At 55.2% G+C, this 27,546-nt stretch overlaps 3 protein-coding genes across 16 annotated transcripts; 1 reads left to right on the forward strand and 2 right to left on the reverse strand.

The window, feature by feature from the left end:
• Nucleotides 1-191: 191 nt before the first annotated feature.
• KCNK4 (potassium two pore domain channel subfamily K member 4) lies at nucleotides 192-4,981 on the reverse strand. 8 transcript variants are annotated; one of them, XM_043970606.1, is made up of 7 exons: nucleotides 4,788-4,913; nucleotides 4,121-4,226; nucleotides 3,297-3,417; nucleotides 2,714-2,874; nucleotides 2,120-2,306; nucleotides 1,776-1,915; nucleotides 192-832 (listed from the first exon to the last, which is right to left on the reverse strand). In XM_043970606.1, exons 2-7 carry the CDS (start codon nucleotides 4,142-4,144, stop codon nucleotides 443-445), a joined length of 1,023 nt encoding a protein of 340 aa, XP_043826541.1. In that variant the 5' UTR covers nucleotides 4,145-4,226; nucleotides 4,788-4,913; the 3' UTR covers nucleotides 192-442. The 8 variants fall into 8 exon arrangements, with proteins under 8 accessions (XP_043826541.1, XP_043826540.1, XP_043826538.1 ...); XM_043970605.1 differs by having other exon boundaries at nucleotides 4,793-4,910; XM_043970603.1 differs by lacking the exon at nucleotides 4,121-4,226 and having other exon boundaries at nucleotides 4,793-4,981.
• On the reverse strand, nucleotides 4,939-10,740 carry GPR137 (G protein-coupled receptor 137). Of its 3 annotated transcripts, none has more exons than XM_043970602.1 (7): nucleotides 10,384-10,740; nucleotides 10,079-10,128; nucleotides 9,510-9,735; nucleotides 9,220-9,369; nucleotides 8,950-9,078; nucleotides 8,717-8,835; nucleotides 4,939-5,068 (listed from the first exon to the last, which is right to left on the reverse strand). In XM_043970602.1, exons 1-7 carry the CDS (start codon nucleotides 10,738-10,740, stop codon nucleotides 5,026-5,028), a joined length of 1,074 nt encoding a protein of 357 aa, XP_043826537.1. In that variant the 3' UTR covers nucleotides 4,939-5,025. The 3 variants fall into 3 exon arrangements, with proteins under 3 accessions (XP_043826537.1, XP_043826536.1, XP_043826535.1); XM_043970601.1 differs by lacking the exon at nucleotides 4,939-5,068 and adding an exon at nucleotides 8,055-8,503 and having other exon boundaries at nucleotides 9,612-9,735; XM_043970600.1 differs by lacking the exon at nucleotides 4,939-5,068 and adding an exon at nucleotides 8,055-8,503.
• Nucleotides 10,741-17,698: 6,958 nt separating this feature from the next.
• On the forward strand, nucleotides 17,699-26,936 carry BAD (BCL2 associated agonist of cell death). 5 transcript variants are annotated; one of them, XM_043970615.1, is made up of 5 exons: nucleotides 17,700-17,869; nucleotides 18,282-18,433; nucleotides 21,149-21,345; nucleotides 25,928-26,163; nucleotides 26,379-26,936. In XM_043970615.1, exons 3-5 carry the CDS (start codon nucleotides 21,171-21,173, stop codon nucleotides 26,502-26,504), a joined length of 537 nt encoding a protein of 178 aa, XP_043826550.1. In that variant the 5' UTR covers nucleotides 17,700-17,869; nucleotides 18,282-18,433; nucleotides 21,149-21,170; the 3' UTR covers nucleotides 26,505-26,936. The 5 variants fall into 5 exon arrangements, with proteins under 5 accessions (XP_043826551.1, XP_043826550.1, XP_043826549.1 ...); XM_043970614.1 differs by having other exon boundaries at nucleotides 17,701-17,869; nucleotides 18,282-18,394; XM_043970616.1 differs by lacking the exon at nucleotides 18,282-18,433 and having other exon boundaries at nucleotides 17,699-17,869.
• The last annotated feature ends 610 nt before the right edge of the window (nucleotides 26,937-27,546 follow it).

Consider the following 27,546-nt stretch of genomic DNA (forward strand, 5'->3'; position numbering starts at 1 on the left):
TAGATGTGAGATCTGTACCCAGGCTCTGAGTGGTCTGTCCAATTCAAGCCGCCTGTGAGCTTTGCCCCCCGCCCCAACCCCCTTAGGGACTCCACGGGGCTATAGCACAGCACACAAGCCCACCCCATCCCCACCCCGTCACTCCCGTCCCGTCCTCGGACCCCTAGAGAAGACAAAAGCAGACGGCCGGGAGGCCTCTCCTTTATTCAGTCAGGCCAAGAAGCACAGGTGGGAGCCTAGGGTGAGGAAACAGGCAGGGAGCTTCATGGGAAGGAGGAAGAGACGAAGCAGAAGCCCCGGTTCCCAGGATGCCCCCATGAGGAATAGGAGCTCTTTGGCTGAATGAAAAGCAGGAAGGTGGACGCGGGAAACTGGAGAAGCCTGAAGCCAGGGGTCCTTGCGCAGGAGAGCGCGGTCCTGTCCAGTGGCTCCCATCCCCTGACTACGCGATCTCCCTCTTGTTTTGGGAGCGACCGGAGTCCCGGGGCCGGGCAGCTTTCCTGGGGTGTTTGAGGCCTCCTCGGCGGCTGCGGGGGAGTACACCACCCCGCTCACTCTGCGTGTCCGATGACTCGTCAATGAAAGCGAAGTTCTCTCCAGGGTAATCCAAGGGCGCTGAAACAGAGGTTGTGGGCGGTGTGGAAGGTGCTTTCTCCTTTTCCGGGCTCTGCAGCCTCGGTCCAAGCTTGGCATGGGGCGCCTGGGCTGGTTCGGAGCTTGGCTTGTCCGGCAGCGGCGGCTCCGTCCCCCGTGCATCCGACCCAGGGCGGTGCGTCATCCGCGCTGTCACCGTGCCGGTCCAGCTGGCTGCCTGAGCTGTAAGGCCGCCCATCTGCGGGGTGAAAGGAGGGAAGACGGAGTGCATTCGGAGCGTCTCCCATCGCCTTGGGGGGAGGGGATTAAACAATCAAAGTCTGGGGGACTTCGAAGCACTTTAAGCATCCTATCTGAGCCGCCTAACCAAGAAGCTCAGCGAGGTTGGGTGCCTTATCAAAGACGACCGGCCAGTATCAGAGGCGGGATTAGAACTCAGACCCCCGGAGTCTCAGCGCGTGATTGCATGAGACCTTGGCTAAGGGTCCAAAGACCGAACAGTCCCCGCCCTGGCTCAATTTCCACTGTCTTGTGTTGTGGAGGTTAATCGGCTCTGGCGTCCTCCGCCCCCCAGCCAGCTTTGCTGAGAGGAAGAAATGCTTTGAAAATAAAGATCTAAAGGGCAGCTAGGTGGCGCAAAGGATAAATCACCGGCCCTGGATTCAGGAGGACCTGAATTCAAATCTGACCTCAGACACTTTACACACTTACTAGCTGTGTGACCCCGGGCAAGTCACTTAACCCCAATTGCCTTTAAAAAAAAAAGAAAAAAAAGAGGCCTGAGCTCAGTGGGAAGAAGGCTGGGAGGCAGCTAGGTGGTGCAGTGGATAAAGCACAGGCCCTGGATTCAGGAGGACCTGAGTTCAAATCCAGCCTCAGACACTTGTCACTTACTAGCTGTGTGACCCTGAGCAAGTCACTTAACCCTCATTGCCCTGCAAAAAAAAAAAAAAATCTAGCGGAAGGAGATGGGGGAGAGCAATTAGCGTGTGAGCGGGTGATGTCTCCCACCGAGCTAGCAAGTTCTCTAGAGTCCCCATGGAGCCTCCTAGGAATGGGGGGGGGGGGGCAGGCGAGTGCTCTGCATACAGCTAGGCCTCTTAGAGTATAATAACGTGGGGTGTATGAGGGAGGCCGAATATGCAAAGCGCCTGCCCCGTCGGGGAGAGGCGCCTCCCTACCTCAGCCCGAGTGCGGCGCGACACGACCCGGAGCCAGTTCCCGATCATGGTGAGGATGGAGGCGAAGTAAGCGAGGCCCATCAGAATCCAGAACCAGACGATGGGCTGGTAGGCCGGGAACTCCTGCTCAGGGTTCGCGCCTGGGGGCAGCCGGCGGAGTTGGGGTCGGGCGGGGCAGGAGCTGCTGCGGACCGGCTGCTCTCCTCCCCTGCCCCTCGCCCCCAGGGCGTGAACCTGGATGAGCTTCCGCTCCCCTGCCCGCCACCGGCCCTGCCACCATCTCTCCACGGCTCCGGATACGTACAGCCGGGTCCCTCCCTCCCTGGCTCCGGCCTCTCACCCACCGGCCACGAAGTCCCCGAAGCCCACGGTGGTGAGCGTCACGATGATGAAGTAGAGGGCCTCCAGTGTACTCCAGTCCTCCATGTAGCGGAACACGAACATGGGAGCCAAAACGAAGAGAAGACAGCCAACCACGAGGAAGAGCAGCGCCGAGAGCGATCGCACCAGAGCCGGCTGCACCCGCCACTTCTGGGGGAGGGGAGGGGGCGGCACAGAGAGAGACCCCGACATGAGTTAGGCTGGGTCCAGATGCATTAGACAGCCCCTGGTCCAGCCGTCCCTTTTTACAGAGAGGGAAGAGCTGGCCATCACCCAGGATTAGAGCATTTTAGAGTCCTCATTTGCTTAGGAATAATCCCAATTCCCACTTCTCGGAGGCTTTCGGGTCTTCGAGGTGCTTTCCTCACAAACTTCCTGCAAAGCTTGCCACCCCCACTTTACAGAAGAGGAAGCTGAGACAAAGGGGCTGGGGTGGCAGCTCCACGTTAGCGTTGGGTGTCTCTGACTCCAGGTCCAGCTCCGTCCCCCCTCCGGGTTGGGGATGCGGAGGAGGCCATGTAGGGAATGGACAGAGACCAAAACAGGTGGCCGCTCACCAAAAAAATGGCTTCCACGTGGCCAATGCCCCGGCGCAGGGCAGAGCCCAGCTTGTCGCCAACACCAGCCAACAGCATCCCGAACAGAGGGATCCCCACCAGTGCATAGAAAATGCAGAAAATTCGAGCCTCGTCTGTGAGCAGCACCATGTTTCCATAGCCTGGGTGAGATAGAGGGTCAGCCTCCTCCGTGCCCGAAGCTCTACCCTCTGGAAAGCCCCAGCCAGCCCAGACTGGCCCTAACGAGGTAGGCCAGGCTACCCTGGAGAGTAGTAAGAAGCAGGGCCAGGAAGGTGGGGAGCAGCTAGTCTGCACAGGGAATTGGAGATGCTCCAGTGACTTCCTCTAATTTAGTCCCCAGTTTAAATGACCCCATGTCTCCACAGATGATGAGCCCCAGTAAAGAAGGCAGGTGAATAGAGTGAAGGGGCTGCCAGGCCCTTGGTAGGAAGAAAGTCCCTGAAGAACCTGGGCTCAGGCCCCTTCCCCCTCCCCTCTTCTCTTCCTCTCCTCCATTCTTCCCGCTGACCTGGCCCTAGCTCTCTGCTGGTGATCTATCACCCCGGTGACCCTCTCCACACACCGATGGTGGTGACAATGGTGCCAGCAAAGAAGAAGGCACTGCCCAGGTTCCAGGCTGATCGAGTGATATTGGTGAAGTAGTCCCCAGGTTCTGCACCCATGGCCAGGTCATTGGCCACCTGCTACAGGATGGAAAGGCAGGAATTAAAGGGCTGTCAGCACGCTCCCCAGCCCCACCCCATCCACTGGAGCTCAGATCACCTACTTTCTGGGCTTCTCCAGACCAGCCCCCACCTCTCCTAAGCTTTAGGAGCTGGATGAGAGCTCAGAGCTCCACTTGTCTAGCAGTGTCTCTTTATTGAAGTCCAGACAAGGAAAAAGATTTGATGAGGGTCTCAGAGCTCACAAATAGCAGGTCTTTGAACACCCAATCATTTGTGCTAAACCAATCTCCCATAATACCAGCTGGTCCCTCAAAACCCTGCCTCTGCCTCCCTAATAGCTCCTCCCAGGTTCACGAACTTAGCCTCTCCCCCGAAGAGCTTTGACTGCTTCCCATCCCCCTTAGCTATACCAGTAGGAATTGGACCACCCAGCCCCAGCATCACCCTTCCTAGCTGCCACTTTACTCAGAGACCTCCTACCCCAGAAATTTGGAGTGATTCGACCCCCCTCTTCAAGCTTTGCTCCTCAGTATTTTTTCAAGATGTACAACATTTCCATTGCAGTGAGGAAAATGGGTCACTTCTTTCTGTGGTCTGTGCAGAGAGCCCAGGCCCTGGCCTTTTAGAGAACGGCAGCACCAGCAGTACAGAGAAATTCTTTTGATGCCAGATCCCTATCCCCCCCACCCCACCCGAAGCAACACCTCCCCAACACACGTACCTTTTTCTGACAAAGCTGCTCCATCCTCCAGAACGTACTGGGTTTTCTCAGCCCCCTGTGGGTGCCTCTTGCCTAATATTCCTTAAGCTCCAAGGGGGGGAAGGAGCTGGGCATAGATTTTTTTTAAATCACCTATTACAGTTTAATCTTAGCTTTTGAATAACTGATTCTGAAGTCCAACAGAAGAAACCCCCTTGGTAGCAGCCCCATTTTCCAAGCCTCTTCTCCAAGCAAAGACCTGTTGAGGTCTCAGTGGGGTTTCAGCCTGACACCTAAATGAGTTGTAAAAAGCGTGGGGGCGGGGGGAGGGAGGGAGAGAAACTCTCTTCTAGCTGTACCTGCTCAACTGCTGTTTTATTTTCAAACCCGCCCCCAACCCTTTCCCCAGAGCCTGCTGTCCTTTTCTTCCTTGGTACACTCCCATCCATTGATTGTTTGGGTGTGTTAGAGGGAGAATAAGAGAACCTTCCTCATCCAGTTCCCAGCTCTGAGTTGGGGAACCCCACCACCACCCAGCTGAGTTCCCAGAGAAAGAGGTCCCATAGTTGACTGACATTCACAGGCCTCTTTTAAAATCCTGGGGCCCTCCTCCCACTCTGTCTCCTGTGAGCACCACAACATGGAAGGCCCCAGCTGGTGGTGTCCGCACTTCCTGCCCCCCACTCACCTCACCTCTATAAGAGCCTGCAGTGTGCTCAGGTTAACACAAGGGTGTGCCCGAAGGAACTTTGCTCGGGTCTCTTCCAAACTGATGCGAGCTTGCCGTTCCATTGGGAGCTCAAATGCCCTGAACACAAGGGCACCTGACACCAGGTAGAGCAGCACCAGAATCAACAGTGCCAGTAGGGTGGTGCTTCTCATGGCACTACTGGAAAAGGTGCAGACGCCCAGCCGGGAGCTCCAAGTCAGCCCCGAATCTTCTGATCACAGTGGTGACAAACATGGGCCCTGGGGAGAGGGAGCGTGTATCACAGCAGAATCTGCCTGATGCCAACTATGCCCCCTCCAAAAAGCCATTCCCTTAACTTCCTTATCGGTGCCCACTCCTTGCCCCACATTTTCCTCTTGGAAGCCTGTGTCTGCTGCACTTCATCCCCAGCCTGACCCTCCTTCCACTTCCCAGTGCCCACCCCCCACTGGTCCTGGGTGGGCCCTCAGTTCACCCACTCCAGAAACCAGGCTCATCCTTCACTGCTAATCTGTGCCCACTTCCTCTGCCCCTCTTCTCCCTCCTCCTCCTCCTCCCCTACAGCATTACCCCTTCCCTTACCTCCACTGCCCCTTTCATCAGCCCTGCTCTTGGGCTCTTATAGAAGGGGGAAAGGGGAAGAGAGGAGATGGAAAGGGGGAGGGGGAGAAAAAGCCAGAGCAGATAAAGAGGAGCCGGACAAGCTAGAGGGAGAGGGCCAGAGGGGGAGGGAGGAAGAGGAGAATGGGTGATGGAGAGGAAAGAGCAGGGGGGCTGGAGAGAGACCCCGAGAAGGGGAGAGGGAGGATTGCTGAGACCAGGGGCAGGAGGCAGAGCGGAAAAGGCGGCATGCAGCAGCAGAGTGATGGAGAACTGCAGAAGAGGAGGGTCGGAGGGAAGGAGGGACAGAGCCAGCCGGGGAGCCAGGGTGAGAGGGAGGAGTCCACCACCGAGAGCGGATCCCTCCAAGCCCCCCAGCCCTGGGGCCCGCTCCCTCCCTTCGGCTGCCGCCACACCTGGCCCGGCCCCGCCCTGCTCCGTGTCTGGCTGCAGCATCCTCCCGCTGATGGAGCCGGGCGCCCCAGTTGGCCCGGGGCGGGGGAGGGGTACGGGAGCCTGGTCGAGTCGGACACTTGGGCAGAGAGAGCTCGCTGGCCCCGCAGCCCCGACCCTAAGGGCGGGTGCAGAGCTCCCCGGGGGCACCCCTCGCCTCCCCGTCTCAGTCCCGGTGTTTCAAGCAACAGCCGCAGGGCGGGTCCAGCAAAGCAGGAGGTGCCCCCCCCGGGGGGGCCGGGGGTGGGGAAGGAGAGCAGAGAGGGGCTCCCGCACAGCCAGAACCTTGGACCCCGCGTGGGAGGAGGGTGGGCAAGAGATTCTGCAGGTCCCAGTTACTGGAAGGCGCCCGGGAGAGGGCGTGACGGCTCCCGAGGACGCCTGAGGGACCGACAGACCAGCTGGTCGGGAACCGCAGTGACCGCAGGAGCGGCCCCGCAGACAGCGCCCCCGCCGGAGCCCCAAGCGCACGGACCGTCCGCCGGAGGTGGGAACAGACCGATAAACGGGCCACCCCGGCGCACACGCGTCCGCGCACGGCCCACACTCCGCCTTCTCGTGGGCTCATCCACAGACTCACCAATTGTCCACGCGTGTACTCACGCCACCCATAGATTCACGCAGGTGGACACTCACCACGCTCACGCACCACACACACACATTCACATACACCATCCGTTTTCCCCGCCCCACCCCGCCGCCAATCCAACACTCACGTTCACACCGAGACACGCGCGATCTCCCGTGACCATCAGCACCATTCCCTGGAGCTAGAGGCCAACCTGTGGGCCCCGGACCGTCCCCGGCCCACTCTGACCGGCTGCCAGCCCCTTGTCCTGCCCCCACCCGCCGCCTCGTTGCTTTGCGGATGCATCCCGAAGTCCCAACTGTGTGCAGCAGCTGCGGGGGCGTGGGGAAGCCCCGAGAGAAACCACCCTGCTCCAACACAGGCACACAAGCGAGCTGGCCGTGACTAACGTTGTCTGAGCTGGTCAGAGGCAGACCCCCCCCCTCCACCTTTCCTGCCCTCCCACACCTTCTCCAGGGCGACTCTTCATCCTAGCCCACCCCTACCAGGACTTAGTCTTTTCCTTACCTGATCTGGCCCCCAGGCCCGATATGCCCAGCCCAACAGTGGGCAACCCAGGACAGGCACGTCCTGGAGGAGAGGGGTCGGTAAAGTGCCCAAAGGAAACAAACCAGTGTGCTCAGTGGGCACTACCCAGCCAATCCTCAGGAGTCTTCCCAGTCTCCCTGGCCCTTGGGGACAGACGAGCCCCTCTGCTTAGCATTTTCAGCAGGGCCCTGGTCTAAGTACAGGGTGGGGCAGCAAGGACCAAGCTGAGAACTCTGGGGGCTTGGCTCTCCTGCTCTAGCATCAGCATCATTTCCCAGAAGAGAGCACCTGAGGGCAAGGGAGATGGGCAGGCCAGGCGGGATGCCCCATCCTACGGACACCAGGACCTCCCATCCTGACCTCACTTGCTCCATAGGGTGTGCAAGGTAGGGTTACGTGGGTGTTAACTCGTGAGCGATGACATTTGAACCCAGGTCTTGATGCTCCAAGCCCAGCCCTCTTCCCATTGCCTCCAATCTGCTTCCCCTGCCCGTCCATCTGCCCAACAGTTCCATGAAGTGCCTGTGCCCAGCCTCACCCCCTCTACCCCAGCCCCTGACTTCTGGAAGCTGAGAGAGCTCATTTGTTCCATCAATTCCCTTGATTTGGAGAGCCTGGTGGCTCTTTAGCCACTTGGCCCTAGATCCACTGGTCCATGCCTTGCCACCCCCCAACCCTCCAAGGCCTAGAGAGACTGACTTCAGAGTGTCCTCACAGGGGACAATCGAGCCCGAGTCATGGAACTGTGCAGAATGACAAGGACCTGAGAATCCCGTGCTTCCTCAGAAGGGGGCAGATTCAAAACAAGGCCCACTTTAGTGAAGAGGCCCACCCTTATTCCTAGGCCTTCCATGGGAGGGGAAGCTGAGACAGGGAAGGATCCACTGATCTTCCCCCACACCAGGCCCTTGTGCCAAGGATAGGAGGCAATCCATGGAGATGCAGAGGTGGGGGAAGTGGGGGGAATTGGGTGGAGCCCTGGCCTTAGAGTCAGGCTCCCTGTCTTTGTAGCCCAGGTCAGGGCCTAGAAGTCAAGTCTGAGTCGAGAGAGCACAAGCATCAGACCACAGCTCCAATGGGGGCATGGGCACTGTTTATTGAGCAGCAGGCACAAAAGAGGTAGCGGGTTCCAAGTGGTGGATGGTGCCACCCCCAGCAGGAGGCAGAAGCTCACTACAAGAGGCGTGGCTACGGGGCTGGACCCAGCACTAGAAGCTGCAGACTCAGCAGGGGCAAGGGCAGAGGGCAGGGCTGCGGCCAGACTGGGCAGGCAGGCAAGCAGGAAGGCTGGGGGCATCTAGAAGAGGAGACACCCCACCCCCGCCCCCCTGCCCCACCCCCCCCCACAGGAGAGGAGGGGGCTCATGTCTGCGGGGTGGAGTAGAGGCTGTGGTGATGGTGGCCAGCAGGCCCAGCCACCTGGGAGAAGAGGAGCGGCGCACTTCGGCTCTGGCTGCTCCCACACCAGCCGGGCTCTCGCCCAATGGCACCGTACCAGCTACCAGCCCCCAGGCTCCCCGAAAGGCTGCGGGGAGAGATGGGGGGGGGACTGAACACACAGGCCCCAACAAACAATGGACTAGAAAGCAAAGCAAGCCGGGACTTGGAGTTCCTCGGGCAGCCCACCTGAGGCACCCCAAAACGGGGAGCTGGGGGCCTTGTCCTTCGTCCTGAGGTGAAAGGGCAAGGGGCAGTGCCCCCAGAGGAAGGTATGGGACAGGCCCCAGCAGTTTCATACCTGGTGCTCTCTCCCCGGCTGTGCTCCCATGGTCCTCCCTCATCTTCACAATGCCCAGCCCGGTCAAAGAAGTAGGAACGGGAGCTGAAGACCTGCCCGCTGATAATTCGGCTGGTGCTCTTCGGGAAGGGGCCATAGGAGGTTAGTGGCTTCATGCAAGCTCTCCCCCTCTGATGCCAGCCCCCTACCGCCATCACAATGGACCCTGGAGGGTGTGCAAGGGAGGAGCTCACCAGGTCCTGCGGGGGCCGGTGTACCCGAAAGAAGCCAACGAGCAGGGTGGTGGGCAGCAGCTCCCACACGAAGAGGATGAGGCCAAAGACCAGGTAACCCTTGTCCCCTAGGTCATTCACCAGGTCAGCCTGCCAGGGGAGGAGGAGAGGAAAGGCACCTGTAGCAGACCAATGACTGAGAAGACAGATGATGCCAGGAAAAGACAGGAGCCCAGTGCCGTCTGCCAAGGGCAAGGCTCAGAGGACAAGAACCCCCAGCAGCTCACCTACCTGGTCAGAGACATTGTACCAATCATAATCGAAGGAGTCCAGCCGGCTGTGGGGGGCCAGCGCCAGAGCTGCCAGGTTGTAGCAGGCTCGGCTGGCATAGAGCAGGACCATGGCGCCTCCCATGGCTGCAGCCTGGCACACACTGGTCCCCTAGACACACAGAGAGGTGCACTTACTTAAGTCCGGCGTCCTGGGTCTGACCCAGCTCCCTAACTGGTGGCTCTGACTCTCTGCCCAGGCCCCAGTTGCCCCAGAAGCAATCCCAGAAGCCCCTGAGCCACGCCCCCTACCTTGGCCTCCAGGTAGATGCTGGTGGAGGGGGCACGCCGGGCCACCAAGCAGAGGCAGGCAGCCAGAGAGAGGGCACAGATCACAAAGAGCGAGTCGCTCACCAGCACTCGAACCAGCAGCAGGGCCCAGGGCTGTGTCCGGCGCCGACGGGACAGCACAGCACACAACACGTTCACCAGCAGGAAGAGCAGCGAGGCCCCAACGAAGGCCCCTCGCACAGCCAGCCTAGGGCCCACAGGCTCTGGTCAGTCCCCTCCCTGACCTCCCCCCAGCCTCCCCCCAAGCAGCTTCATGAGCTACTCTGGCCAAGCCTCTGGGGACAGGCCTCTGAGCTGTCCCAGCTGAGCCTTGGCCACAAACCCACAGGCCCTGTGGGAATCAGCAAGGGCCAAGGGTGTCCCCCACACCGTGAGGAGGGCTTCACCCCAATGGAGCCCCCCGTCCACATTACAGCCTTACAACATCCTTGTCTGGCTCATAGGGGGCAGGAGGCAGGCCAATGGTCAACATGCTGACCCACCCGCTCCTGGGAGTCATGGGGGACAGCACCTCCTGCAGGAATACTCACAGGCCCCGGCTCATCTCTGGGTGCTGTTTTGTTTTTGCCTTGAACACCACCTAGGCCAGAGGGGGGAAGGGTAAATGACAGCCCCGGCTGCTGGACCCTCAGGCCACCAAGATGCCCAGAGAGCCGCCCAACAATGGGGCTGCAGTGGGGGGCCATGGGGCTCCCAGGGCTGGCCCCCTGACCCTGGAGCCAGAACAGGGCCCCAGCACTTGGGGTGGACTGTCTGACGAGGGGGGCCCAGCGGGGGGCCCCAGTGCAGCACCTGCTTCGCCCCTCCCCCCACTCCTGATGCCAGGCGTGGTTACCTGGGCAAAGTAGAGGTTCATGAGTGTGAGGGTGAAGAACTGGAGGCACACCGGGCAGCAGTAGAGCAGCCAGAAGGGCAGGGGGCCCAGGCGGTTGGCGCGAGCGGTGTCTCGGAAGTAGAAGGAAAAGAGGGTGGTGCGCAGGGCAGCCCAGAGCAGACACAGGGCCAGGAATACCGTCTGGTAGCTGAGCCGCTTGTGCCCATACAGCAACACCAGCCAGAGCTGGGCATAGACTGAGAGGAAGAGCAGGCCGTACAGCGTGGTGTAGGCGGCCGTCAGCCCCAGAGTCACAGCTGGGGGCAGTGCGGGCACCAGCCCTGCAGCAGGCACCAGCCCGGACAGGTTGCCCTCCATGCCAGGCGAGGATCAAAACAGCAGGAGGGTCCAGTGCAGGCAGTGGAGGCCTAGGAAGATGGGATGAATCAGACGAGATGGACAGAGCTTAAGGAAGCTGGGATGTGACGAAAGGTGGATAAAGATAGGGGGCAGAGCAGGGCTTGGGGAGGGTGGCAGGGGTCAGGCTAGCTCCCTTTCTCCCAAAATCAGTTTCTCCTTCCTTACAGATGAAGGGCAAAGCTTGGCTGGGCTTTGGAGCCTGGAGGAATGGGAAGAGGAAGGGGGAGGGGCTGTGGTCCTGGCTGGTCTGCCTGGGCTTCCCACCTTTCTGGGTAAGCCCCCCACCCACCCAGAAAAAGGGTCTGCTCTGGACTGCAAGCTGTCCTCCCCTCTGCCTTCCCAGCCAGACCCAGGTCTCCTCACCTCCCTTCCCGTGTCAGGGATCTCTCTCTCCTGGGTCTGGGGTCTCACCCCCAGTGTGATGGGGCTCCCCACAGCTCTAGGCCTTCTCTGGGCTTGGGAGTGAGTCTACCCCAACCCGCAGGAGGGTTTCAGGGGTCAGTCACTGAGTCTCCTCCAGATTCTTTGGGGTTTGCAAGTCACCCCAAGCTACGATGAGGACTAGGGCTGGAATCTGGGGGTCTGGGCTGTGTTTCCGCCAATGACCCGCCTAGGTCTCTGTGAACTTTGGGGGTCTCTCTGTGGGTCAGAGGTCTGCCCCCTCCCGGTGAACTGTGGGAGGGGTTCTCTCGGCCCCCCCAAGATTACAGATGGTCTGGGGTCTCCCTGTCAGGCAATGAAGTTTTGGGACCCCCGTGGGGCCGGGGTCTCTCTCCAGCTTGTGTCGGGGGCTCTCCTCGTTCCGCTCGTGTTGGGGTCTCTTTGGGTGGGTCCAGGGTCTCGCCTCCTCCCTCCCTCGTCAGGGGTCTCTGTGGGTGGGCCCAGGGGCTCTCCCCGGCCGGGGCGCCTGGGGGGTCCCTGTCCCGGGGTCTGGGGTGTGAGTCGCGGCCTCCCCCAGGCTCCGGGCCCTCCCTCGGGCGCCCTGTCAAGTCACGACGCGTCCTGTCCCGCGCGACCCAGGCCCCTGGGCCTCCCCGGGCTCCAGGCCGGGCGGGGGCCCGCCGCGATCCGCAGTACTCCGGGGGAGCCGGCGCCGCTGCCGGGACCGGGCTCAGGATCCCCGGCTCCCCGGCTCCCCGGCTCCCCGGCTCCGCCTCCGCCGCCTCCTCGGCTGCCTCCGCCTCCGCCTCTGGAGGACGCTGCGCATGTGCTGCGCCTGGCCCTACGCAAATTGCGCAGCGCCCCGCCCTGGCCCCAGACTGGGAGGAGGGCGCCGGGAGCGCGCGCCACCGCTGGCGTAGCTGCGTCCGGGAATGGCCTCGCGCCGTGCCGCGAGCGCGCGGGAGCCCGGGAGAGGAGAGGCCGTTGCCATGGAGACGAGGAGGCGGCCACGCTTCTGGCCTGGAAACCCCCGCTCCTTTTCAGCCAATCCCGCCCGCAACCTCGGCCCCGCCCCTAATCCCGGTCCCGCCGGATCCCTCAGCGGCTCCCGAAGGGCCTGGACTGGTTTCGTTTGCTTCAGACCCAGAGTAACGGACTTCCGCCCCTACGCAAGATGGCCGTCAGGTCCATCATCCCCAGGAGTTAACCCTTTGTAGTGCAGGAGCCTCCTGGCAGCAGGCCCTGGGCTGCTACATGTGTGATGCACTCAGGGAAGGAGCCCATGGTCATAGTCACAGCACAGGGCCTTGGAGTGCTTTTCATTACTTTCATCTCAATAGTGGCTATGCTGTTAATTACAGGAGCTGTTAATGACAACTGTAGCACCACCCTAGGCTCATTTCCCAGTCTGTGCTAGGCCTGGATTGTCAGGTCTTAGAGGAGCAGTTACTACTAAAACCAGAACTATCCTGTGGGTGGCTGTAAGAAAATGGGTGGTTGTCTCCTTTCTAATGTACTTTTTTTTTAATTCATGTTAACTATTTCCCAATTACATTTTTTCTTTTCTTTTTTTTTCTTTCTTTTTTTTTTTTGGTAGGGCAGTGAGGGTTAAGTGACTTGCCCAGGGTCACACAGCTAGTAAGTGTCAAGTGTCTGAGGCTGGATTTGAACTCAGGTCCTCCTGAATTCAGAGCCAGTGCTTTATCCACTTCGCCACCTAGCTGCCCCCAGTTGTCTCCTTTCAATGAGGATATAACAGTCAATCATACTCCTCCTGACCTGTTTTTAGGACAAAGGTCTCAGATCCCCTCCTCCTTCTCCAACTAACAAAATCACATGGTTCAAGGGGCTCTGGTCTCAATAAGGTCCACTCCTGAGTTGTGTCCATATAAGGAAGAATAAGGTCCACTCCTGAGTTATGCCCATATTAGGAAGAACTGATATGGGATGGGAATACTGCCTTCCAATTAGCTAGTTTTCGACCATAGATTGTAACCCTTGAGTAATCGACCAATGATGAAAAAGGGAAGGGTCCATTCACATTAGGGACTAGGGTTTAAAACAGGGCCTTCGAGCCCCCTTTCTTTGCACACTAGGGTGCCTCCTTCTCAAGAAAAGGAAATAAAAGAGCCTTTGTCACATCTGCTGAGTCCCTGAGAATTATTGAGAAGAGGATTGTTTTCCCTCACAGTGGCTATCGTCCCCAAAAAGATGGGCTTCCCCTTCACAGCCAGTCTGTAACTTGAGGTTTGCAAACTGCTTTATAAATCTCTCATTTTATCCTCCCTCCTTCAGCAAAGACACGTAAATGAAATGGTACAGCAAGGACAGGAGTTACAAAGCATTCCCACAAACGCTCGGAGCACACTCTTGCACAAATATGCAATCCATGAAGGGAAGAGGGAGCACAAACCTGAAGTATAGTGGTGATCAAGGCAACTCACTGCTCTGAAATGGGAGGGTCTCAACTTCCTGTCTTTCTCCAGAGGGTTCTCAGGAAGGTCACTGCTGTAGGGGATGGACAAGTTGCACCGATGTTCAACTGGGCCTGTTTCCCACAAGCCACAGTGTCCTGGCTGGCCGAGATTCCCCCCTCAGGGGTCTTCCATCACCTTCAGAGGCATCTGGTGGTACAGTGGATAGAATATTGGGCCTGGAGCTAAGGAGACCTGAGTTCAAATCCAACTTCAGAAATTTACTAGAAGGGGGCAGCTAGGTGGTGCAGTGGATAAAGCACTAGCCCTGGATTCAGGAGGACCTAAGTTCAAATCCAACCTCAGACACTTGACACTTACTAGTTGTGTGACCCTGGGCAAGTCACTTAACCTCAGTTTCTTCATAAGTAAAATGAGAATGATAATAGCACTTACCTCCCAGAGTGGTTGTAAAGATCAAATTCGTTTGTATAGCACAATACCTGGTACATAGTAGGTGCATAATAAATGCTTATTCTAAGGCAGCTAAGTGGCTCAGTGGATAGAGAACCCAGCCCAGAGTCAACAAGACCTGAATTCAGATCTAACCTCAGACACTTTCCAGCTGTGATCCCAGACAAGTCACTTAATTTGATTGCCTCCCTATACCCACCCCCCAAAAAAGAAAGAAATGCTTATCCCCTTTCCTTTCCCTTGCACTCTACTTTTTGACCTGGAGTCCTGCTGTGGGCTTTCAGCTAGGGCAAGGACCCTTAGCTTAGGATTGGCTGGAATCTCTCTTCTCTGAGCCCTTAGGAGCCTTAATTCTTAGGTTTGTCAAGTCCAGGCAGGAGCAGAGGAATTCTAACCTATCCTTCCTGGTCAAAGATGCCCCAGCTGCATGAAGAAGAAATACACGGTCACACTCACCACGATCCCACGATCCCACTTCCAGGTCCACAAACTCCCTAGTTCTCTCATCCAGTCATTCCATCTTTCCCCTCTGCCTTCAACCCCCCAGGTCTGTTCTATGTACTTGTGACATCTCTCTCCCATACATGGCCATACTCGCTTCTGTTCTCTATCTCAACCCCTATTGAACCAATTCAGTGAGCACCCCTGTGCCCTAACACCTTGTCCTATGGTAGATCACACCCAGCCAAGCCCCAACCCGCATTGCTCCCCACTTCCACCTCCTTTGATCCATTCCATTGGGTTGGTGGCTGGAGGAAATCCCAAAATCAAGCTGATGGGGCCATCCCAAACCAGTACTATCTGATCTTAACTTAACCCTCCCTGACACTAAGTAGACAGACCTTTCTCTTCTTCCCCCACCATCCGCGGGGCTATTCCTTCTTAGCTCTCTCAGAAGCCTCCCTTTCTCTCTTCTCTCCATCTGACCATCTACCATCTCCTTCACGGTCAGGAGGCCGTTTCTCTAACAAGGCAGTTATCTCCAGACTCTGGGCTTTTGCAATGGCCGTGCCCCACGCTCAGAACACTATCTCTCCTGGTTTCTCTGAACTTCTTCAAGACTTCACACCCCCAGAGGGCCCTGCCCCTGGAATTACTCCCCTTTACACTGTGTATGTCTTTTAAGTATTTGGGGGTCTCTTCCAGTAGACACTGGGCTCCTTTAGGGAAGGGACCTTGTTTTTGCCCATATCTGTATCCCCAGCCTTCAGCACTAGTAAATGCTTGTTGACTGACTGACTGACTAACCTCAAATTCCCCCTTCCCCAAGAGGTTTTTCCCATTTCCCCCAGCTACCACTGCCTTCTCTGAGATGAACCTTCATTTATTCTGTATATTTCCTGTATGTCCTCAGTTAGCCACATGTCTCCCCCAAGAGAACGTGCTGCGGCAGGCAGTTTAAAAAAAAGTTATTGAGGCAGCTAGGTGGCACAGTGGATAGAGCGCAGACCCTGGAGTCAGGAGGACCTGAGTTCAAATCCGGCCTCAGACACGTAACACTTACTAGCTGTGTGACCCTGGGCAAGTCGCTTAACCCCAATGGCCTCACCAAAAAAAAAAAAAAATTTTATTATTTGCCTTTCTTTGAATCCCTAGAATTGACCACAATGTCTTGCACTTGGTAAACTCAGTAATCGGGGCTTTTTCCCATTTGACAGGCTGATTGGCTTAGAGTGAACAGAACCGATTCAGCCAGTCACTGCTATTCAGGGTTTAGAATTAATTCTATGGGGAGGACCTCAGTCTAGGCCAATATCCTCTCAGAGGCTAAAGAGCTTCTTTGGTGAAAGTGAATTACTCAAACATCTGACTCTTTCAAAGCCTGTTTTGCATTTGAAGGCTTCCTCCTTTATTTTTCTCAGCCCTTTAGCCCTGTGAGACTCCCTAGGGCATACATCGCAGTGGGGAGGGGAAACTATTTCTTTGCGGCTGTTGTGGAGTGGTCTCAGTCCCTTCAAATGGGTGACCTCATCTGGGGGTTTTTTGGCAGAGATACTGGGGTGGTTGGCCATCTCTTTCATCTCCTTCTCCAGCTCATTTTACGGAGGAGGAAAGGGAGGCAAGCAGGGTCCAGTGACTCGCCCAGGGTCACACAGGTAGGACGCGTCTGAGTACAGATTTTAACTTGGGAAGATGTCTTCCTATCTATCCACTGCGCCACCTAGCCACCCCTTTTCATTACACATTATAATAATTATGAGCAGCTAGGTGGCGCAGTGGATAGGAAGACATCTTCCCAAGTTAAAATCTGTACTCAGACGCGTCCTACCTGTGTGACCCTGAGCGAGTCACTGGACCCTGCTTGCCTCCTTCCCTCCTGGTAAAATGAACTGGATGGAAAAGGAGGGAAATGGCCAACCATTCCAGTATCTCTGCCTAGAAAACCCCAAATTGGGGAAGACTCATACAACTGAAAATGACTGGACCACAACAAAAATAATCATTATAATCCTATTAATGGGGGCAGCTAGGTAGCTCAGTGGATAAAGCACTGGCCTTGGATTTAGGAGGACCTGAGTTCAAATCCAGCCTCAGACACTTGACACTAGTTGTGTAACCCTGGGCAAGTCACTTAACCCTCATGGCCCTGGGGGGTGGGTGGGAAATAATAATCCTATTAATGACATTAAGAACATAAAAGGCAGCAAGGCTGGGTCTAGTCTCTAATCCAGCCTGGCTGCATGACCCTAGGCATGACCCAAGCAGCACCCATAAGATGCCCCAAGAGCATTTTAATTTAGGAGCATGGAGCTAGAGCCAAAAGGCATCTCAGAATTCTGACCAGAGGAGGAAAGTGAGACCAACGGAGGGAAACACACTTCCCCAAAGACACACAAAATTCAAGCCCAGGTCCTTAGACCCCAGATTGCGCCAATCTATCCCACCTGGCCTAGGAGTTCTGAAGGTTTATGTTGGTGGAGAGTTCAGGAGTTTCCCTTCTACAGTGGACCTCACAAGTCCCAACCAAAACAATATCTATTATTATTATTGTTGTTGTTAACCCCTCCCTGAGGGCAGGGGCTATCTTTTGTCTCTTTTTGTATCCCAAGTACTTAATACACTGCTTAGCACTTAGTAGGTCCTTAATAATTGTTTGCTGATTGACTGAATGACTGCTATAAGAATGAGGGGTAATTAATAATAATACTTAGAGAAGCCAAGGTAGTCAGATGACAGAGATGAGTTCGGAGAGCATTTTCCAATTAGCAAAGGGCTCTCCCCAAACCGCCGGTCAAAACTGTTATCCCCACTTTGCAGAAGGGAAAACTGAGGCTCTGAGAGACACAGTTGATGAGTCTCTGGTAGCATTGGAACCCAGGTCCTCAAACTCCAAAGACAATTCCCAGACAACCACTCTTTTAAAAAAAACCTAAAAAAAAAAAACCTCAAGACTAGACGGTCGTCGGGCTCAGACAGGGAAGTTAACTGAGTCATACTGGAATAAAGAAATTGGATGTCTGGATGGGCTAGACTAACAAAGGAAAGGGAAGCATGATATAATAATGTCCAGGAAGGGGAGCATGGGGAAAAGGGGGTAAGAGAAGGGAGAGTCTAAGGTCCTCCTCCTCCCGGAAACAACTCTGCTTTGGAGTGAGAGCACGTAAGGTCAACCCTGCCTCTTCTCCCTTATCTAGGTGACCTTGGGCTAGTCACTTGCAGGTCCGAGGGCCTCAGTTTCCTTCTGCGCACAAAGTGGGGCGGGTCATTAGGAAGGCTGGTCTACGAGCCTTAGTTATGTGGGGAGAGACGGGAAAGAGAACTGGGCTTACCTTCTAAAGAGCAAAACAACCACCACCACACCCTCGAGTAGATACAAGGTAAATACAGTGTCAATGGGGAGAGTTATCAGAGGGAGGGATTGGAGCTGGGTCTGGGAGGAAGCTAGCGAGATGGAGGGGGAGGGGGAGGCCATCGGGGCGGTAGGGGGATTAAATATCAAGACCCCTGCAATCTCGGCCGTACCCCCCAGCCCTCGATCCCCAGAGGAAGGAAGCTCAGGCCTGCCGGAAGAAAGAATCCAAAGATCCCTAAGGGTCCCGCAGGGCAGAGAAGAAGCGGGGGCCCAGGGTGGGGGAACCGAGGCCGCTCCAGGCCTGAGGCTGGGGGAGGAGCCAGGGGAGGCGGGGGAAGCCCACCTCGCCAGCCTCTTTCTTCCCCCTCCTCCCTCCCAGCCGGGGTGACATCGCAGGAGCTGATTGGGTTAGGTTCATGACAGTTTCTCTCACCCAGGCAACGGGGGCCGGGCTCCCACGAAAACAGGAGGGAGGGAAAGAGGAGAGACCCAGAGCCCAAGTCTTGGGACCCAGAGAGAGAGAGAGAGAAGTCCGGGGCTTCCCATCCGGGTAAGCCTCCTGCACCCGGGGCGATGGCTACGGCCAAGGGCAAGTCCGGGCTGGGCGAGAGGGAGCGGGGAGACGGGCTCCCGGACTGGGAGGGAGGGAGGGAAGCAAGCAAGGAAGGAAGTCCCGGGCTACCCGGCGGGGAAGGAAATTGGGAGGGATGGAGGCGTAGCCGGCCGAGCTCCCCTCCCCAGCCTCAGTTTACTCCTCCTGGCTCCAGCTCCCTCCTCTTGGGGCCCTCCCGGAGTGCACGCTCCCTCTGCCTGTGGATTGCAGCCCCAGCCCTGTCCTGGCTCCCAGCCGTAACCCCCTCCGCAAGGTCTGAGGCGCTGGACTTGTAGTTACCAAGTCCAGCTCCCTGGCCTCAGTGTTCTCCTCTGTCAAATGGGAGTAACTATAATTGAACTGGAAGCTTGTGGTGAAAGTGTTTGGCAATGTCTTAACTGGGCTGTAGCAAGGTGAGTTTTCTTATCTTGGCCTCTTCCTTCAGAAGGGAGCTGGGCGGAGTCTCAGGAGTTGGGCTGGCCCCTGTGTTCCCCATGTGACCTTGGTAGGGGAGAAAGAACTTGTGGGGGAACCCCAGTTCAAATCCCACCTCCAACCTTCCCTCCTATTCTCTGGCCACCAGAATGAAGGAACTACAGCCGCAAAAATAAGTGATTAGTGCACCAGGCAAATGCCTGCCTGGCATTTGAATACTGAGGCAGGGACTGCCTCCCTGATTAGCTTGTCGTTTGCATATCATCTCCTCCCTTAGACTGTAAGCTCCTTGACAGTAGAGGCTTCTTTTGCCCTCCTTTATATCTGGAGCGGCACACAGTAGGTGCCTAATCAATGCTTGCTGACTCCCTGACATCTCCAGGGAGTGGTCACCTGGAAGGAGCAGTGGTTTGAACTGGAAAGTCACTGGTAATGTCAAGTCAACAAGCATTGATTAGGCACCTGCTGTGTGCTAAAGGGAGCAGCTAGGTGGTTCAGTAGATAGAGCTCTGGACCTGGAGTCAGAAAGAATCCTCTTCTAGAGTTCAAATCTCGGGGGCAGCTAGGTGGCACAGTGGATAAAGCACCAGCCTTGGATTCAGGAGGACCTGAGTTCAAATGCGGCCTCAGACATTTGACACTAGCTGTGTGACCCTGGGCAAGTCACTTAACCCTCATTGCCCTGAAAAAAAAAGAAAAAAAAAATAGAGTTCAAATCTGGCCTCAGACACTTCCTAGCTGTGTGACCCTGGGCAAGTCACGTCACCCTGTCAGCCTTGGTTTCCTCATCTGTAAAATGAGCTGCAGAAGGAAAAGGCAAATGACCCCAGTGTCTCTGCCAAGAAAAACCCAAATGGGGCCACAGAGAGTCATGTTGTCTTCCCTTCCTGGTAGCTCAGTCAGTCAGTCAACAAACATTTATCAAATACCGACCACGTTTCAGGCGCTGTGCTCAAGATCTGGGCATGCACAGGAAGGCAAAGAAGGTCCCTGCCCTCAAGTAGCTGCCCATCTGATGGGGGGGGGCATGTGCCAACAACTAAGTATTGACAGGGTAAATGGGTCACCCCAGAGGGTAGGCACCGGCCGCTTCTGAGAGCGGAAGGAAGCCCCTTCCTCGGCTGACAGTGGAGCCCGTGGGATTATAGGGAGAGGGAGAAGAGCTGTAGGGACCGGCCTGTACGGAGGGTGGCCAGAGAGCCCCAGACACAGTGGGTTCTGCTGTGTTGCGGTGAGGCCAATTATCTTTTTTGCTTTTCTTTTTTTTTTTTTTTGCAGGGCAATGGGGGTTAAGTGACTTGCCCAGGGTCACACAGCTAGTAAGTGTCAAGTGTCTGAGGCTGGATTTGAACTCAGGTCCTCCTGAATCCAGAGCCAGTGCTTTATCCACTTCGCCACCTAGCTGCCCCTTGAGGCCAGTTATCAATGGCTCCCTCGTAGGGGGGGGGCTGGGAGGCCCAGGGCAAGGGGCTCCCACACACCCTTGGGGATGGCCGCTAGGTCACCTCTCCCCAGAACTGCAGCCCCCTTTCATTCCAGGCCTTATACCTCCAAGGTGTGGGGGGGCGGGGCACTGGGCGAAGTAATGGATGCTTGTGGAATTTCACCTACTCCCTTCCCTGATGGATAATAATGGCCAACCTTGTCTCTTTAGGATCTGAGGTGCCTTGGATTCAGTTTAACCAGCAGGGCGCATTGGGCATACAAAAATTTAAAAATAGCCCGTATTCCCCTTCACTTCCAAAAGCCTTTGGGGGGGAGCAGTAAAAATGTTGTTTCCTCTCATGGATAGGGAAACTGAGGCCCATCAAGGAGGACTTGGGGTAGCAGGGTACAGTGGAATGAGCCGGGTTGAGAGCAGCCTATGACACCACCTGGGTGACCTGGGACTTCCCCCCCTGGGCCTCAGGTTCCTCTTCTGTAAGCCAGGGGGTCCCTGTCTCTTTGACACCAAGGAGACATGATTGATTCCATTAGCTTGCGAAGCTCTCTGCCGGCCGTGGAGGCAGAGTCTGGCCCACTCTAAGGAGGTTTTAGAGAGAGAATAATGACATGCCCAAAGTACACATAGCGAGTGAGCATCAAAGACAGGATCTGAACCCAAGTCTTGCTGGTCCCAGGGCCAAGACTTGCTATCCACTGTGCCTTGTTGCTTTCTGAATTGGTTTATTATTGGGTTGGAAGTAGCAGGAGGGAGGAGCCCAGCAGGCCTTCAGTGGGACTCACCATCCGGCAGACAACCCAACCCTCTGCCCCTCTCCTCTCTCTCCTCCCCAGGCCAGATGATGTTTCCCACCCCATGAGCATGTTTCAGATCCCAGAGTTTGAGTCCAGTGAGCAAGAAGACAGCCCCAAAGAAGAGGCCTGGGCCCCAGGGGAGCCCAGGGGGTTGGGCAGGCACAGCTCCACCGCCCCCTGCCTCACCCCCATCAGGCCAGGACACAGACCAGCAGCTGGGACCCATCATCATGAAGGTGGGTGCACACCCCTTGCCCTGGCCCAGCTCTGGGCTGGGGTTCTCTCTCTGCTCTTGTTGCTCCAAACTAAGAACAACTAATACCCCTCCCCGAGGGGTGACAGCACTTACAGCTTGAAGAGGCTTGAGAATGACCCATTTTGGGGGCAGCTAGGTGGCATAGTGAATAAAGCACCGGCCCTAGATTCAGGAGGACCTGAGTTCAAATGCAGCCTCAAACACTTGACACTAGCTGTGTGACCCTGGGCAAGTCACTTAACCCTCATGGCCCTGCCAAAAAAAAAAAAGCTTCTAGAATGACCCATTTTGTAGATGGGGAACCCAAGGGCCTGAGGCGTCAGCAATGACTCATCCAAGGTCATCCAGGGACCAAGTAGGAGAGAGCTTTAAAGGGGCACAAGGACTTTTGAGACACCTCATATTTGGGGCCCTTTTTATCTTCATTTTACAGATGGGACAACTGAGGCTCAGGGCTGTTCAGCTTGTCTTCAGGGCTCAGGGCTCAGTATTCAAGCTTGTCTTCAGTCTCACTTTCCTAGCTGAAAAACGCTGCCCAACACCATTTCACCCCTTCCTGTTTGAAAGAAACCCAGCCTTCTTGTAGGGGCTGCCCCCTGGGGAGGGGGCTCTGGGAACACCCAAGGCTGCCTGGAAGAAGGCAGGCCCCTGCCCTCCCTGCCTTGGGCTGACCCCTGGGACCAGGCTCCTCTCTGGATGGGAAGTCCTGATTTCTGTCACCCTAGGCAGGCCCTCAGGCTCTCTCTGGTCTGAGGCTTTTCCCTGATGACCCACCCTAGCTCTGCTAGATCTAACTCTAGGGTTAGACCCCTAGGAAGTAGGAAGTGGTCAGCTCCTCCCCCTCCACATCCAAGCTGTTATTCACTCAACAAACCTTTCCTTGGGGCCCCACCTGGGTGGCCTGGGACTTGCATTCCAAATAAGTGAAGATGCCCTGAAGCATCAGGAAAAAGTGAGGAAACAGCCTTCCCCCACCTCTACACTCTGACTTGCTCAGTGAATGAAGATTCTCTAAGTTTATCCTGTCTAAGGCCCCTTGCACTGTCTCCAGAAGGCCCTTCCTTACGATGGCAGGTGTGACCTAGGGATTTGATGGAGGACCCCAGAAATCTCAGGCCCCTGGTCCCATTAGCGCGCTGAGGTTATCGGATTAGCCAACCGGCACCTTGGCCCACAGAACCTGCCTGGCATGGGGCTTGGATGGGGCTCATGCCACGGACGTGCCTGCCGACCCCATTGGATACTCCTGTCTGGGGCCTTGAACCAATCCAAGGTTCTGAGAACTCCCCTTTGGGTTCCTTAGACTGTCCCCGCACCCCATGGTCTCCCCTAGGACCAGAAGTCTGGGAAAGCAGGTATAGGAGCCCCAGGGGACTGTGAGAGAGGAAAGAAGAAAAGAGGGAGGAGTAAGGAGGGGCCTCTACTTGGAGCCCAGGTCCGAGATGTCCCAGCACCCACAGACAGGCTGAGGAGGACCTCAGGCCCCAGAACCCCTCACTCTTCACATGCATTCTGACCTCAAAGCAACCCTGGGGGTGGGGGGGCCAGGGATTCTCATCCCATATACCAAGGAGGAGGGGGAAGGATGAGCCAAGGCCCCAGTGTCAGAGGTGAAATTGGAACTCAGGTCTTTCAAATCTTGAACCCAGGGTCACATCTCCTCCTGTGCCTTACAGAGAACAGCCTCCTTCCCTACCCCCCTTGTCCTTGCTGAGGTAGGGGGGCCTGGCAGATCCCAAGCACACCATGTACTTGGACCAGAGAGCACAGGAGATAATGTTTTCTGTTGTCTGCCCCACCCACTGCCCAGCCATGACCCTCTCTCCCTTCAAAACCAGGCTTTGGAAACAAACCCAGAATGCTCTTCGGGTCCCACCCACTCCTGGGCAGCTCTGTTGACCCCCTGGTTGGGCCTCAGGCCTCCAGCTCTTTGAGGAGGAGGGACCACAGTGTGGGGCAGGGGGATGACCACTGACCTTGCAGCACGAGGCCTGGATTATAAGGCAAGTGAAGCAGTGGTGACACAGGGAATGGAGGACTAGCCTTGGAATACACAAGACCTGGGTTCAAATCCTGCCTCTGACCCTTACCAACTGTGACCCTAGGCAAGTAATCAGGTCTCAGCCTCAGTTTCCTCTTCCTAAAATGGGGAGGATAATAACAACTAGCTCTCAAGGCCCTTGTGAGGACCAAAGCTCTCAGTTTCTACTTTGCATATATCATTTAACTGACTCAGTTTCCACAACTGCAGGGGGGAAAGGTTGGACCTGAGGACCCTTCCAGCTCCAGTTATGTGGTCCTGTAAATGACATAGCAGGATTAAAATATAATTAATATCTTTATAATATATTTAATGATATAATTTTAAATAATAAGATATATCATATCTTTTGTTTTTCTGTCACCCACATCCACCATTCCAGACAGCCATCCTTTATTTTATTTTATTTATTTATTTGTTTATTTTTGCAGGGCAATGAGGGTTAAGTGACTTGCCCAAGAGTCACACAGTTAGTAAGTGTCAAGCGTCTGAGGCTGCATTTGAACTCAGGTACTCCCGAATCCAGGGCCGGTGCTTTATCCACTGCGCCACCTAGCCGCCCCCTTTATTTTTAAAATACTTTTTTATTATTTTCTTTAATCATTTTTAAGAGGAAGAGGAAAAAATTTAAAAAAAATCAAAGCAATGCATCAAAAACAGTTTAACATATACACCGTTCCACACCCCTGGACCCCCACCTCTGCCAAGAAAGGGGAAAGGCTCTTATATCTCTTCCTTAGGGCCAGACTTGGTCCATGTCATTGGGTTATTAGGTATCTGTTCTTTTCATTTATATTCTCATCGTTTTAAATATTGTTGCCCTGGCTCTGCTCCTTTTCCATCAGTCCACGTTCTCTGCATACCTTGTTTGTCGTTTCTTGTAGTAGAGTAAGAGTCTGCACATTCATGTGTCACCACTTGTTAGGCCTTTTCTCAATTGATAAGTACTGCTGGGAATCATTTGGTATGGGGGAGCAGGGGGCTTTCTTCTTGGGTTATTTGGCATACTTCTGTGTTGCTTTTCAGAATGGCTGTGTCAGCTCACAGCTCCACCAGAGATGATGCATCCTTGTACTTTCTTCCAAAGTTGCCTATTGTCTTTTGTTGGTTTTGCCTATTTTCGAGCAAAGACTTTGAGTCTCCTGCTATTCTTGGAGAGATCTGGATTCTAAGGATAATGGAATTCGATGCTTCAGAACTAGTCGAATTGGAAGAATGATAGTTATCGCTAATCATTCAATGTCAGTGCCCCCAGGCATCCGGGACTGGACCTGCGCTGTTTAGCAATTTTGTCCAATAATTTTGGGCAATAGTTCTCAATCTTTTTAGTCTGAGGAGCCTATTACGATCTTAAAAATTAGAGGTCCCCCAAAAAGCTTTTGTTTATGGGTCTTGTCTATCAGTAGTCAGTGTTAGAAATTAAAATGTGGGGTGGCTAGGTGGCACAGTGGATAAAGCACCAGCCCTGGATTCAGGAGTACCTGAGTTCAAATCTGGCCTCAGACACTTGACACTTACTAGCTGTGTGACCCTGGGCAAGTCACTTAACCCCCATTGCCCCACAAAAAAAAAAAAGAAAGAAAGAAAGAAATTAAAATGTCTTGGTATTATGAAAAGTTTTGACCTTGGTGATCCCCTGTGCAGGGTTCTTGGGGACCCCTGGAGGGGTGATGAAATTCAGTAGGATTAAATGTTTTTGTTTGTTTGTTTGTTTTTGGTGAGGCAATTGGGGTTAAGTGACTTGCCCAGGGTCACACAGCTAGTAAGTGTTAAGTGTCTGAGGCCAGATTTGAACTCAGGTACTCCTGGCTCCAGGGCTCTATCCACTGTGCCACCTAGCTGCCCCCCAGTAGGATTAAATGTAAAGTCATGCTTGGGTACAAAAAAAAGAGCTTTAATAAGTACAAGATGGGGGTGGCATCAGTTAACATATAGTCAGGGGAAAAGATGGAGGGGTCTGAGTGGAGTCCAAGTTCAAGATGAGTCAGCCATCTGGGACTGCATTGGGAGGGGGCAACCCTCAAATTCTCAAAGTCCCTGAAAGATTTTTGTGCAATAAGTAGAGAGAGGTCTGTGTCTTAGGTGTTATCAGTTGGGAAATTAAATACAAAGTCCAGGTGAGGGTTAGTAAGGTGTGCCCTTGGAGGTGCTGTGAGGGCAGAGAAGGGGCTAGATGGGGGAGACATTGCCAAGGCAGGGTGGCCCAGACTGCAAGCCAGATTTGAGGGTAGGAGTTGTCTTTTGCTTCTTTTGGCATCCTCAGCCCTTAGCACCATGGTGCCAGGCATACAGTTGGAGCCTAATAAGTGTTTATGAAGATTGAGAGAAGGCAGCATCAAGGGTTGGGAAGGGGAAGGGAAGCAGAGGATGAAGATGAGAGAGCAGGAAAGGGGAAGTCAGGCCCCGAAATGTTTGAGCATTAGAAAGATGAAACAAGGGAGGAACTAGTGGCGTTTGTGTGACTGCAGGAATGAATGAACGAACGAATGAATAGATGGCATTCTCCCGGCTTTCTCCGCAGGCGCAGGCGCAAGCGCAGGCGACCGGAGGCCCCGCCTGATCTCCTACCCCCCACTCCAGGAGGGGTCTGGGGAGGTGAGTCCCGAAGCCGAGGCCGAGGCAGAGCGGTCCGAGGGGGAGGAGGAGCGCGGCCAGTTCCGGAGCCGCTCCAGCTCAGCGCCCCCTATCCTCTGGGCCGCGAGGCGTTATGGCAGTGAACTTCGCAGGATGAGCGACGAGTTTGATTGCACCTTCAAGGTACCCGTAGAGGGAGCCCAGAAAGTGGGGCGCGGGGCATACTGGTCATTGTAGTCTCAGAGTTCCTGAAGGCCTTAGGAAGGTGGGAGGGAAAGCTGGTGGCCTGGAGCGAGAGGAAAGGGAGGATTCCGGAAGTTGGGTGGGAGGCGGGACAAATGCCCAAGATTGACAGTCACATTCTGTCTTTGCTCTTGTCCCCCAATCCACCCCCGCAGGGACTTCCCCGCCCGAAGAGCGCCGGCACTGCAAGCCAGATGCGTCGGAGCTACGCCTGGACCCGCCCCTTCCAGTCTTGGTTTGGCCGGAATTTGGGGAAAGGAGGCGGCGGTCCTACCCACTGACCCCCGCCCCTTCCCCTTCTTCCCAGTCATCCCAACCCTGAAGTAGTTTGGCGGCCATGTTGGATAAGGGCGGACGTGCTCTGCTTTCTACTTCCAGAGGCCGGAAGCAAGTGTGAAAGTGCAGAGAGTCAGGGAGCCAATGGCGTGACTGGAATCTACCTGAGCCATGCGAATTACTTGGGGAGCCCGGGCGCCGGCCGGCCAAAACAACAGTAGGCCGGCCTTTTCCGCCCACAGCCAACATGGTGGCCGGAAGCGGCCTGCGACTAGACTTCCAGGCCCACCCCTAAACACCGGCTTATGGGCGGGGCCTCGCTATGCCTGCGCCTTACTCAGAGCCGAGATTAACCATTTCTTCCCCGGGGAGCTGCCTTAGTAGCGGATTCTTGGGTTTTCTGTGTGAGTGTGAGAATAAAGCTGAAGTCATTTGTTGTTGTGTCTCCTGCTTCTCTTCTCCTACATATCCTCAGACATCAAGTCTCTGGTGCCTCGACCCCCACTCTGCCGCTCAGGAACCTGCCATGGCTCCCCATTGCTAATTCCCTGGCCTGGCATCAGGCCCTCAGCCAGCCCGTACCACGTTTAGATTGCAGAGTCCTCTAATGTTGGGGTCCAATTTAGGTGCTCCTTCTACTGAGAATCCTTTTGTGATTGCCCCTTTCCCTTCTCAAATTTTTCACATAGTAGTCCTTTTTATGGATCTGTATTTGCTTATAAGCCCTCTGAAGGCAGGAAACCTGGGGTGGAGAAAGAGATATCTTTGCCTTCCCAGTACATGGGTAGAGCCATAACCTCATCCATTGTCAGAAAGGCACGATGATGTTTCTAGAGTTTGAAGGGACATCAAGACCTCTAATGTCCAACCTTATCGTCTCATAGATGAGCAAACTGGAACCTGGACAAGTTAAGGTCACACAGGTAGAATTAGAACCCAGGTCCTCTGTTTATACAGTGGATAGAGTGTGGGACCTGGAGTCAGGACGACTCCTTTTTCTGGGTTAAAATCTGACCTCAGATGTTTATTAGCTATGTGACCCTGGGT

This window comes from Dromiciops gliroides, chromosome 6, assembly GCF_019393635.1.
Source record: "Dromiciops gliroides isolate mDroGli1 chromosome 6, mDroGli1.pri, whole genome shotgun sequence".
In the NCBI taxonomy this organism is placed as follows: domain Eukaryota; kingdom Metazoa; phylum Chordata; class Mammalia; order Microbiotheria; family Microbiotheriidae; genus Dromiciops; species Dromiciops gliroides.